The 12,981-nt window shown below is 46.4% G+C and overlaps 1 protein-coding gene across 3 annotated transcripts in view; it reads left to right on the top strand.

Moving 5' to 3' along the window:
* LOC140910087 (UDP-glucuronosyltransferase 2A2-like) overlaps positions 1-12,981 on the top strand; it is a 46,527-nt gene that overhangs the window by 16,198 nt on the left and 17,348 nt on the right. Inside the window, exons 1-2 of one of the 3 annotated variants that reach the window (XM_073340256.1) lie at positions 3,582-4,452; positions 7,198-7,849. The exons of 1 other annotated variant lie outside the window; for it this stretch is intronic. In XM_073340256.1, coding sequence (XP_073196357.1) covers positions 3,733-4,452; positions 7,198-7,849 — 1,372 coding nt within the window. In that variant the 5' untranslated portion in view covers positions 3,582-3,732. Of the gene's footprint in view, positions 1-3,581; positions 4,460-7,197; positions 7,850-12,981 lie in introns of those variants that run through there. One more of the 3 variants, XM_073340255.1, reaches the window with a different exon arrangement.

Raw genomic sequence — 12,981 nt, 5'->3', positions numbered from 1 at the left:
AGACTCCCACCACGAAATCACCCTTGTTGCTCACACTTCTAAACTTAATCCAGAGACACTCAGGTTTTTCTGCAGTTTCATACCGCAGCTCTGACCAGTCATACCACTCTCTTACATACAATGCAACTCCCCCACTTTTTCTGCCCTGCCTGTCCTTCCTGAACAGTTTATATCCATCCATGACAGTACTCCAGTCATGTGAGTTATCCCACCAAGTCTGTTGTTCCACTCACATCATAATTCCTTGACTGTGCCAGGACTTCCAGTTCTCCCTGCTTGTTTCCCAGGCTTCTTGCATTTGTGTATAGGCACTTGAGATAACTCGTGGATTGTCTCTCTCTTTCTCAGTATGAGGCAGGAGTCCTGCCCTCTCGCGCTCTCTTGCTCGTGCTTCCTCCCGGTCTCCCACGTCCCCACTTACCTCAGGGCTTTGGTCTCCTTCCCCTGGTGAACCTAGTTTAAAGCCCTCCTCTCTAGGTTAGCCAGCCTGCTTGCGAAGATGCTTTTCCCTCTCTTCGTTAGGAGGAGCCCATCTCTGCCTAGCACTCCTCCTTCTTGGAACACCATCCCATGGTCAAAGAATCCGAAGCCTTCTCTCCGACACCGGGAACCATTTTGAAAGCTGATGGCTGTTTGCAGTGAATTGATCAAATGTAAAACTCTGGGCTCTAGTTTCTATTTTGAACCTTTTTATAAGAATGACAAAATGAGACCTGATTTCGAAAGGGGCTAAGCATACGCAGGTCCACTTGACGTAAACGAAGCTGCCAGGGCTTATCAATCAGGTCCTGACTACTCTACGTTTTTGAAGAATGTGTTTCAAAAGGCCCAGATTAAGGTGTGATCAGGGCAAATACTGCAATGAACAATAAGTAGCTAGTTATAAGTGACTAGTGCTGTTGAAATGGAGACTTTTGGGACATCACCCAGTGAAGGTGCAACATACTGAGTTTCCCAGATGAGAAGGGGTAGCAGTGGAGTTGTTGAAATATTCATCTGGTTTTGTCTTTTGAGACTGTAATCTCTTTGGGGCTCAGCCTGCTGTCCTATGTGTCTGTACAGAACCTAGCATACATCAGGAGCTGCTGCACTGCAAATAATGCTGATATGCAAAGGGGGAGAAGATAAATCATTTCCCATGTGAACTCAGATATAAAATGGATTCATGCTGGTTTGCTTTCCCTGGTTCGATAGGCTGACATTGCTCACCAAGAAAAAAAAAAAATTTAAACCTACTGTTATAAAGTCACTAGTTGTTTGGCTCTTTGTCTTTATGTACAAAGAGTTTAAACTGTCTTTACAAAATAAAAAATCTAGACCAAAAGAGGTTTTCAAGAGTGTGTAAGGGATGTAGGAGCACAAGCACCATTGAGGGACTTGAGCTTCTAAATCCTTCGGGTGTTTTTGAACTGCTTCCTTCCTCCCGCCCCCCCCCGTTCTTTATTCAAATCACCTAATTACTTTTCTAGATACCAATCTAATTTATTATGCTTATGGTAATTGGTTGTTTATTCTATAGTAGCTCCTGTGAACCACAGTCAAGGCCCCTGTGGTAGGCCTTGTACAGATAAGTAACAGAAAAGATAAGCCCTGACTCAGAGATCTTGCAATCTGGGTGTCAGACCTGATGTGAGAGGTGGACAAAACGGATGCATGCTATTGGAAGGATGAGGTAACAATACATTGACGTGAGTTCAGCAGAGAAGCGAAAGTGTCAGCTTGCCATATGCCTAAGAAGTGCCAGAGAGGAGTGATTTGTTGGCATCATGGCAGAAGTAATTAAAACTTGTTGGAGTTTGATTTTTATCAGAGTTTTGTGAAATAAACAACAGGCAATATTATGAGGAAGCCGTGCATTGACAAGGTACCTGTGTAACCCACACACCTCCTGGGTGTGGTGTTCTGTCCCATGTGGTGGCACCGAGACCACTTGGCGAGATTGAGTCTGCTCTCCAGCCTTAGCTAACAGCCACGTGGCTTTTACCTCATGCGGTAGAGGCTCATGCACTCAGCTCCAGAGGTCCCAGGTTTGATCCTGCCTGACAACGATGGGGGGGGGGGGTGTCTGTCGGTGTTACACTGCTCTGAGAATGGACACTTCCATGAAACTCTCTCCTCCCAAAGGCTTAACTGGTTGATCCAGGGCATTCCTCGAACGGCAGAAGAGAACATTAAGCTGAGAGACCTGGCTCCTCACCAATTTCCCTCTTAATGATAAAAGCAGGCTCTCATGTGCAAGGTGGAGTATGTCATGGCTGCTTTATTATCTAGAAGCACTAGCAGTATCACACTTCGCAGTGTATGCAAAAAACTTTGGCCCTGAGGGTGCCCTGGTGGTGGAGTGGGGTGGGGCAGGGGTAGAAGTGACGCAGTATCCCATGGAAAGATAATACAGTGATCCATGCCCTATCCTTCAGTTGCCTTCACAGCCACCTCTTCCCAGATCCGGCAAAGGGCTCTCTGTGGGTCCAGGGATCTGCACACACACACACACACAGCTGGGGTAGGGTGATTAGGATTGTCCCACCATCAGCCCTGCAGTTTCCCAGAGAAAGATAATACAGTCCCCAGCTCTATTTGCCTGCCGCCCCTCCCCCACTGCGTGAGACTCCCCTTACAGGAAGGATCCTGGGGACAGCTGTGTTTGGTGGGGTCCCTGTAATCCTGGCTCCACTGCACCATGACCCTGAGTCCCTCTGTGGAAGTGCGGAGGCACAGGGCTTCCGTGCAGATTGCCCAGGCCTCTTGCTGATTTGGTGAGATCCATGTGGCTCCTGGGGGATCGTGGGGTTAGTGGGCTGCCCCATTCTGTGTGGGGCCACCCTCCACAGAGCATCTCAGGAGAACCCGTTCCCCCTTTGCTTTGCCCTGGGGGTTTTCCCATAGGGGGAGGGGCAATCTGGCCCTATGCTTTGTGTGTAATAGGTGCTGGCCCGTGTGACATGGAGGCTCTGCAGCCCTGCCTGCACCACCATGGAGAAATGGAAAGCCAGCAAGAGCACTTCACTTGGAAAGCAGGAGAAGCCACAGCAGCAGCCAAGTGGGCAAGAATTGCGACACTGTGATGTCCTAAAGCTTCCTCTGCCTGCCCGTCTCCGGGAGTGCCTCCCACCTTTGCTGACTCTCCCCAGGGACCTCCTCAGGAACTACTCCTATCACCCAGCGCGGAGGCAGAAACCAGGTGACCAGTCACACACTCACATTCAGGACAAGTGTTCCCAAATGCCGCAGACCCAAGTGGGTCTGTAAAACTATTCATCAGCCAATCACAAATCATGAATAAGTTGGTGACAGTGAGTCATGATTGGTGAAAGAAAAACCAGTGATTACAGGGTCAAGTCCTGGTAACAAGGGTCTGATCCAAAGCCCACTGAAATCAGTGAAAAGACTCATTGATTTAGTGAGCTTTGGACAGGGGTTGTACTTTGCAATTCAAAGACTGTAATTTTCCTGCAGATCTGGAAATGCACATTGTGTCACAATAGCTGTCCAGCAGAGGGAGCAGGTTGTTTTCAATTCTGCAGGAGAATCCATCAGTTTCATTCCGGAAGGAAAATCCTAGGTGATTCAGACCAGGATTTGGTACTAGCTGAGTCTTTCACCACATATGGTAATTTTGCATTGAAATGACCTTATTCTTCTATCAAGATTGGAGTGTTCAGGATCCAGTCTTTGTGGGCTGTGCTTAGAAGTGTCTCACTGAGTTCCAGTGAGAGTTGCAGACGTGCAGCCATGATTTTGAAGAAGTGGCTTTTGCTGGTGCTGTGGGTTCACATGAGCTGCTGGGGCTCAGGATCATGTGGGAAGGCGCTGGTCTGGCCCGCTGATGGCAGTCACTGGCTCAACATAAAACTGGTGCTGGAGGAACTCTCCCTTCGGGGCCACGATGTGACTGTGCTGATGCCTTCAGCAAGTTTGCTTGTCGATTACAATGAGTCCTCTTCCCCATTTGACTTTGAGGTCCTGTCGGTGCCCTTTACTAAGCAGACTGTGGAAGCCCTGTTGGAGGACTTCCTGCATCTGTGGATGTACCAGCTTCCCCATCTGTCCTACTGGGAGGGCCTGGTGAAATTGACGGAAAGCATGGCAGTCTTTATCAAGATGTCAAAGCAGATCTGTGACAGTGTCGTGCTGAATCCCGGGCTGCTAGTAAAGCTCCGGCAAGCGGGGTTTGATGTCCTAATCTCAGACCCTTTTTCTCCGGGCGGTGAGCTGATAGCAGAGTTGCTTGAAATCCCTTTTGTCTATACTTTCCGGTTCTCTGAAGGGAACACAGTGGAGCGGCTGTGTGGGGGGCTTCCAGCCCCACCTTCATACGTACCTGCCAGCACGGGGAGACTGACGGACAGGATGTCCTTCATGGAGAGATTGGAAAATATGCTCTTTTATGCTCTTCAGGATGTTCTGTTTCACCAGGTTTTGTGGAGAGAATGGAGTCAGTACTACAGCGATGTTTTAGGTAAGACTGCTCTTGTTTGCCATGATTGTGTCTATACCATAACATCAAAAATGTAGGGCTGCATTTTCTAAAAGGAAGGCTAATCCAGTGGGTAGGGTGCTACCCTGGGGCTCCAGACACCTTGCTTCAACTTCATGGTCTGTCACACATTTCCTGGGTGACCTTGGGCAAGTTACATAGGGCTTGTCTGTAGATAAGTTGTACTGCGTGAGCGATACCATTGTAGCTAAAATGGTACCACCCCTGCAGTGAGGAGGGATGTGTTAAGGTGTTTATAGCAGCATCGCCTTTTCCCATGTGGAAAGGGGAATAAGTTATATGAGTACAAGGCACATTTCAGTCAACATCACTGAGTCCACATTAGAGATTATACTGGTATAGCTATTTTGTTTTGTTTTTTTAAAAAAAAAAAAGCACCCAAAACATACCTTCATGGAAATCGATGTACTGGTTAAAAACAAACACAAAATACCTGTTTAGACAAGGCCTCGGTCTCTTTCTGCCTCAGTTCCCTATCTGTATATGGGGATACTAGCACTGTATTACCTCACAGGGTGTTGTCAGGACAAATACATTTAACATTGTGAGGTGCTGGTCAGATAAATACTCACAGGTTGGGTTAAAGCTTGTTGAAACTGGTGGGTGTATCAGTGCCCGTCATTCTGGATAAATGTAAAAGTAAAAATATATAATAATTCAACTTCTTCATGGAGCCAGACAGCTGAAACAGTTAGGGGCCTCTGCCCAAAACAAAGTCACATGCAAGGCTGGAGTAGGAGTTGTCATGAGACCCACAGTGTTCCTCTGTGATCTGATAAGTCTTGGGGGCAGGGGATTCATTGGATTGGATTGTGTCAGAGAAGCAGATGAACATACCAGAGAAGCTAGGAGAAAAGGAACAGAAAGCCAAGGAGACAGCTGAACAAGCCCTGGGACTGGGAGAATGGCCCTTAGGGGGGAAAAAGCTTCTATAGCGAGCTTTTTGAGCAGAGTGCTGGCTGGAAGACACGGCCTCCTGCTGTCTGATTCCTCCTGTGTTGAAGGAAACAGGGCTTTGTGTACTCTTTACAAGTAAACAGGATTGCTTCACAGATACCTGTCTCCGTTCTCAATTTCTCTTGCTAACGGAAACAACCCACAGGACCCTGAACTTTGGTTAACCGTTCAGGACAAAACATGGGATCCAGTTTTCAGGGAGAAAGCTTGTGAGCTGGTCTTTCCGTTGAACCAAGATGGAACAAATAATGGAAGTGCTCAGAGAAATCGAAGTTGGACAAAAGAAAGTATAACAAGGCCTAAAACAATAGGAGACTTTGCAAAAGGAATTAAAGCAGCATCTAGAGTCTTTCTAGAATAGCCTGAGGGATGAGTTGCAGGCAGAAGTGAAATCTCAACTGGAGTGGCAGCTACAAAGAGTCTGGACAGTCTGGAGTTGCAACACTATAATAGTTTGCAATAGTAATACAATAGTAAGACAGATCAGTGAGGTGATCAGCAACCTGACTGCCATAGACCAGAAGGTTTTCCATGAATTAGTGGAGACCAAACGAACTCTGGCCAATTTGGAACTTGCTAACAGTGATGAGCTGCAGTAAGGATTTCAGGATCTGAGAAATCACCTTGAAAAGAAAATCAAAGGGTTACAGACTACAGTGAAAGGTGGCCGCCTGGATGAGCTTGAGGAGTTGGGTAAGACCAGACATTAATGATATATGCCAAGAAAAGGTGTCTTACAAATTCATTAGGTGGAAATTTCCTTTAACGATGTGGCTCAGGTAAAGCAAATATTCACTGCAAACAAGTAGCTGAAGTAAAAGGTGCCTATGCAGAGAAGTAGCTGTTTCAGTTTGTCATATGCCTAAACCGTGCCAGAGACGAGTTATTTGTTGGCATCATGATAGAGGCAGTTTAAACTGTTCGAGTTTGTGAGATGGGTGGAGTTCTGAGAACACCCACAGAGACAGCTTTTGCCCTCAGGCAAGATAACGAGGAAGCTGGGTGTTTGCCAGCTACCTGCTCTGAGAATGGAAACTTCAACTCCCAAAGGTTAATTGGTTGATCCAAAAATGGCATTCCCTGAGTTGCTGAAGAGAACACTAAGCAGAGAGGCCTGGTTCCTCACCACCTTCCCTCTTAAAGATAAAAACAGGCGCTCATGTTCAAGGCTGTGAGTGTGTGATGGCTGCTCTGTGACCTAGATGCACTAGCAGTATCACGCTGGGCATTGAATGCAAAAAGCTCTGGCTGATTGTGCCCCAGTGATCGGTGAGTAGGGCAGGCGAGGTGGTAAGGGTTATGCAGAGTTTCCTGTGAAAAGATAATATAGTGATCCATGCCCTATCATCCAAGGATGGATCGTTCTCTTTTCCTTGGAAAGGGGCCTCAGCTACATCCACAGCCACCTTCTCCACACAGTGCATTACAACCCTTGTCCTGCAGAGGAAACAGTGCCTTCTCCTATAGGAGAATCCTAGGCGATCCACAACAGAGTTTGGCACTTGCTGAGCCTGTCCCCACCCACATATGGTAGTTTTGCATTGAAATGACCTTATATCAAGATTGGAGTGCTCAGGATCCACTCTTTGTGGGCCGTGCTTAGAAGTGTTTACACCGTGGACTTTGGAACTGAACTGAGTTCCAGTGAGAGTTGCAGACGTGCAGCCATGATTTTGAAGAAGTGGCTTTTGCTGGTGCTGTGGGTTCACATGAGCTGCTGGGGCTCAGGATCATGTGGGAAGGCGCTGGTCTGGCCCGCTGATGGCAGTCACTGGCTCAACATAAAACTGGTGCTGGAGGAACTCTCCCTTCGGGGCCACGATGTGACTGTGCTGATGCCTTCAGCAAGTTTGCTTGTCGATTACAATGAGTCCTCTTCCCCATTTGACTTTGAGGTCCTGTCGGTGCCCTTTACTAAGCAGACCGTGGAAGCCCTGTTGGAGGACTTCCTGCATCTGTGGATGTACCAGCTTCCCCATCTGTCCTACTGGGAGATCATGTTGAAAATGAAAGAATCCATTGAAGTCTTTATCAAGATGTCAAAGCAGACCTGTGACAGTGTCGTGCTGAACCCCGGGCTGATAGCAAAGCTCCAGCAAGCGGGGTTTGATGTCCTAATCTCAGACCCTCTTTCTCCAGGCGGTGAGCTGATAGCAGAGTTGCTTGAAATCCCTTTTGTCTATACTTTCCGGTTCTCTGAAGGGAACACAGTGGAGCGGCTGTGTGGGGGGCTTCCAGCCCCACCTTCATACGTACCTGCCAGCACGGGGAGACTGACGGACAGGATGTCCTTCATGGAGAGATTGGAAAATATGCTCTTTTATGCTCTTCAGGATGTTCTGTTTCACCAGGTTTTGTGGAGAGAATGGAGTCAGTACTACAGCGATGCTTTAGGTAAGACTGCTCTTGTTTGCCATGATTGTGTCTATACCATAACATCAAAAATGTAGGGCTGCATTTTCTAAAAGGAAGGCTAATCCAGTGGGTAGGGTGCTACCCTGGGGCTCCAGACACCTTGCTTCAACTTCATGGTCTGTCACACATTTCCTGGGTGACCTTGGGCAAGTTACATAGGGCTTGTCTGTAGATAAGTTGTACTGCGTGAGCGATACCATTGTAGCTAAAATGGTACCACCCCTGCAGTGAGGAGGGATGTGTTAAGGTGTTTATAGCAGCATCGCCTTTTCCCATGTGGAAAGGGGAATAAGTTATGAGTACAAGGCACATTTCAGTCAACATCACTGAGTCCACATTAGAGATTATACTGGTATAGCTATTTTGTTTTGTTTTTTTAAAAAAAAAAAAGCACCCAAAACATACCTTCATGGAAATCGATGTACTGGTTAAAAACAAACAAACACAAAATACCTGTTTAGACAAGGCCTCGGTCTCTTTCTGCCTCAGTTCCCTATCTGTATATGGGGATACTAGCACTGTATTACCTCACAGGGTGTTGTCAGGACAAATACATTTAACATTGTGAGGTGCTGGTCAGATAAATACTCTCACAGGTTGGGTTAAAGCTTGTTGAAACTGGTGGGTGTATCAGTGCCCGTCATTCTGGATAAATGTAAAAGTAAAAATATATAATAATTCAACTTCTTCATGGAGCCAGACAGCTGAAACAGTTAGGGGCCTCTGCCCAAAACAAAGTCACATGCAAGGCTGGAGTAGGAGTTGTCATGAGACCCACAGTGTTCCTCTGTGATCTGATAACAGTCTTGGGGGCAGGGGATTCATTGGATTGGATTGTGTCAGAGAAGCAGATGAACATACCAGAGAAGCTAGGAGAAAAGGAACAGAAAGCCAAGGAGACAGCTGAACAAGCCCTGGGACTGGGAGAATGGCCCTTAGGGGGGAAAAGCTTCTATAGCGAGCTTTTTGAGCAGAGTGCTGGCTGGAAGACACGGCCTCCTGCTGTCTGATTCCTCCTGTGTTGAAGGAAACAGGGCTTTGTGTACTCTTTACAAGTAAACAGGATTGCTTCACAGATACCTGTCTCCGTTCTCAATTTCTCTTGCTAACGGAAACAACCCACAGGACCCTGAACTTTGGTTAACCGTTCAGGACAAAACATGGGATCCAGTTTTCAGGGAGAAAGCTTGTGAGCTGGTCTTTCCGTTGAACCAAGATGGAACAAATAATGGAAGTGCTCAGAGAAATCGAAGTTGGACAAAAGAAAGTATAACAAGGCCTAAAACAATAGGAGACTTTGCAAAAGGAATTAAAGCAACGTCTAGAGTCTTTCCAGAATAGCCTGAGGGATGAATTGCAGGTAGAGGTGAAATCTCGACTGGAGTGGCAACTACAAAGATTCTGGACAGTCTGGAGTTGCAACACTCCCAGTTTGCAAAGCGGGGTTTGATGTCCTAATCTCAGGCCCTCTTTTGCCAGGCGGTGAGCTGATAGCAGAGTTGCTTGAAATCCCTTTTGTCTATACTTTCTGGTTCTCTGAAGGGAACACAGTGGAGCGCTGTGTGGGGGGCTTCCAGCCCCACCTTCGTATGTACCTGCCAGCATGGGGGGACTGACGGACAGGATGTCCTTCATAGAGAAGATGACAAACTTGCTGCTTTATGTTTACCATGATGTGTTTTTCTTGCATTTCTGGGTGGATGAGTGGAATCCGTATTACAGTGATGTCTGAGGTGAGACAGTGACTGGACAGACATAGCTTTTTTGCCCAGGCCAAGACTTTAAAAATTGGAGCCCTCAAGTTAGGAACTGAATTTAGGTGCCTAAGTGGCCTGCTTTTTCAAGAGAACTGAGCACCTTCACCTCCAAAGCCAGATGCAAATATTGAAAGAAATTTTAGATGTAAATTTCTTTTCACTGTTTGATCAATTTTTGCATTTCTCTGAGCTGAGACAATTAGTTTTATAAAAGTTTCTAATACATTTCACTTCCTGGTTTTCCCATGTGAGCACAGTCCTGCAGGGACTACAGAGGATTCCTTAAGGATAAGTTGTTTACATTTTAAATGAAGTTTAACATCATAGAAACATTTTTACTGATCCTAGGTTTTGTAGAAACTTGTGTTCACAAAGCCTAAAGTGTCAGCCAAACATGTCCTGGAACGTGGGCACAGTCCTGCTCCCTTTTTAATAAACAGGAGCTAAGCTTTACCACTGATCTCCAATTAACCGACTGTGCATTCTTAGTCCCATTTCCCTGGGAAGTATCTAAATGAGGCCCGGGTCAAAGTTAAGCCTCCAATTCAGTGAAGTATCCCTACTCAAGAAAGATGCTTAAGCATGTAATTTAACTTGACAGTGGGACCTAAGCATATGCTTACATGCTTTCCTGAATTGGGGCCAGATTGTGATGATATCTTAATTACCTTGTATATTATAAGAATGTTTGTTTATTATATGGGTGATGTAAGAGGTGTGATCTTAAATACTCATTTCCTTGCTCGTAAGTGCTTGAGTTTTGTAATTGAGATGAGAGGTAAGACCACTGCTTTCAGATACCAACCTGAAGACTTGATCCTGCAAAGATGAGGACCATGTGCTAGTTCCAGGGCAGTCAAGTAAAATTTTCAAGCACACTGAAGTCCCATTTTTGAAAGTGACTAAGGAACCGATTGGCAAAGGGAATTTAGGCGCCTAGCAGGATTTACAAACGTGCCTCCATGAGTTTGTCCCTTTTGAGTTTCAATGGGAATTAAACACCTAACCTGCCTAGGCACATCTATAAATTCCACACTGCCACCTAGCCGCATCTTTAGGCACTTAAATACCTTTGAAAATCTAACCCTAAGACACTTAGGATATGTCTACACTGCAGTTAAAAACCCATGGCTGTTCCATGCTAGCTGATTTGGGCTCACAGGGGCTGTGAGGCTGTTTAAATGCAGTGTAGGTGTTTGGGCTCGGGCTGGAGCCTGGGCTGTAGAGTCCTGTGAGGTGGGAGCTTTTGAAATTTTTGCAAATTGAGACAACTTCCTTGGGTAAATTTGTATGTGCAGGCTTGAGGCCTACACTGGCGAGGCATGCATGAGCAGCACATCCTGCATTTCCTCTCAACATCTGTAAAAAGTGATCAATGATCAGAGCAAATTAAGGATCAGACAGAAGGCAGCCAATCATAGAATATCAGGGTTGGAAGGGACCTCAGGTCATTTACTCCAAGCACCTGCTCAAAGCAGGAGCAATCCCCAACTAAATCATCCCAGCCAGGGCTTTGTCAAGCCTGACCTTAAAAACTTCAAAGGAAGTAGATTCCACCACCTTCCTAGGTAACACATTCCAGTGTTTCACCACCCTCCTAGTGGAAAAACTTTTTCCTAATAGCCAACCTAAACCTCCCCTACTGCAACTTGAGATCATTACTCCTCGTTCTGTCATCTGCTACCACTGAGAACAGGCTAGACCCATCCTCTTTGGAACCCCCTTTCAGGTAGTTGAAAGCAGCTATCAAATCCCCCCCTCATTCTTCTCTTCTGCAGACTAAACAATCCCAGTTCCCTCAGCCTCTCCTCATAAGTCATGTGTTCCAGTCCCCTAATCATTTTTGTTGCCCTCAGTTGGATGTTTTCCAATTTTTTTCACATCCTTCTTGTAGTGTGGGGCCCAAAACTGGACACAGTACTCCAGATGAGGCCTCACCAATGTCGAATAGAGGGGAATGATCACGTCCCTCGATCTGCTGGCAGTGCCCCTACTTATACATCCCAAAATGCCACTGGCCTTCTTGGCAACAAGGGCACACTGTTGACTCATATCCAGCTTCTCGTCAACTGTCACCCCTAGGTCCTTTTGTGCAGAACTGCTGCTTAGCCATTCGGTCCCTAGTCTGTAGCTGTGCATGGGATTCTTCCATCCTAAGTGCAGGACTCTGCACTTGTCCTTGTTGAACTTCATCAGATTTCTTTTGGCCTAATCCTCCAATTTGTCTAGGTCACTCTGGACCCTATCCCTACCCTCCAGCGTATCTACCTCTCCTCCCAGTTTAGTGTCATCTGCAAACTTGCTGAGGGTGCAATCCATGCCATCCTCCAGATCATTTATGAAGATACTGAACAAAACCGGCCCCAGGACCGACCCTTGGGGCACTCCACTTGATACAAGCTGCCAACTAGACATGGAGCCATTGATCACTACCCCTTGAGCCTGACAATCTAGCCAGCTTTCTATCCACCTTATAGTCCATTCATCCAGCCCATACTTCTTTAACTTGCTGGCCTCATCCACAGAGCCAGTTATCTTGTCATAGAAGGCAATTAGATTAGTCAGGCATGACTTGCCCTTTGTGAATCCATGCTGACTGTTTCTGATCACTTTCCTCTCCTCTAAGTGCTTCAGAATTGATTCCTTGAGGACCTGCTCCATGGTTTTTCCAGGGACTGAGATGAGGCTGACTGGCCTGTAGTTCCCAGGATCCTCCTCCTTCCCTTTTTTAAAGATGGGCACTACATTAGCCTTTTTCCAGTCATCCAGGACCTCCCCCAATTGCCACCAGTTTTCAAAGATAATGGCCAATGGCTCTGCAATCACATCCGCCAATTCTTTTAGCACTCTTGGATTCAGCGCATCCGGCCTCATGGACTTGTGCTCGTCCAGCTTTTCTAAATAGTCCCAAACCACTTCTTTCTCCACAGACGGCTGGTCACCTCCTTCCCATGCTGTGCTGCCCAGTGCAGTAGTCTGGGAGCTGACCTTGTTTGTGAAGACAGAGGCAAAAAAAGCATAGAGTACATTAGCTTTTTCCACATCCTCTGTCACTAGGTTGCCTCCCTCATTCAGTAAGGGGCCCACACTTTCCTTGGCTTTCTTCTTGTTGCTAACATACCGAAGAAACCCTTCTTGTTACTCTTAACATCTCTTGCTAGCTGCAACTCCAGGTGCGATTTGGCCCTCCTGATTTCACTCCTGTGTGCCTGAGCAATATTTTTATACTCTTCCCTTGTCATTTGTCCAGTCTTCCACTTCTTGTAAGCTTCTTTTTTGTGTTTAAGATCAGCAAGAATTTCACTGTTAAGCCAAGCTGGTCGCCTGCCATATTTACTATTCTTTCTACACATC

Source organism: Lepidochelys kempii, chromosome 4 (genome assembly GCF_965140265.1).
Source record: "Lepidochelys kempii isolate rLepKem1 chromosome 4, rLepKem1.hap2, whole genome shotgun sequence".
Taxonomy (NCBI): domain Eukaryota; kingdom Metazoa; phylum Chordata; order Testudines; family Cheloniidae; genus Lepidochelys; species Lepidochelys kempii.
This window is presented reverse-complemented; position numbering and strand designations above follow the sequence as displayed.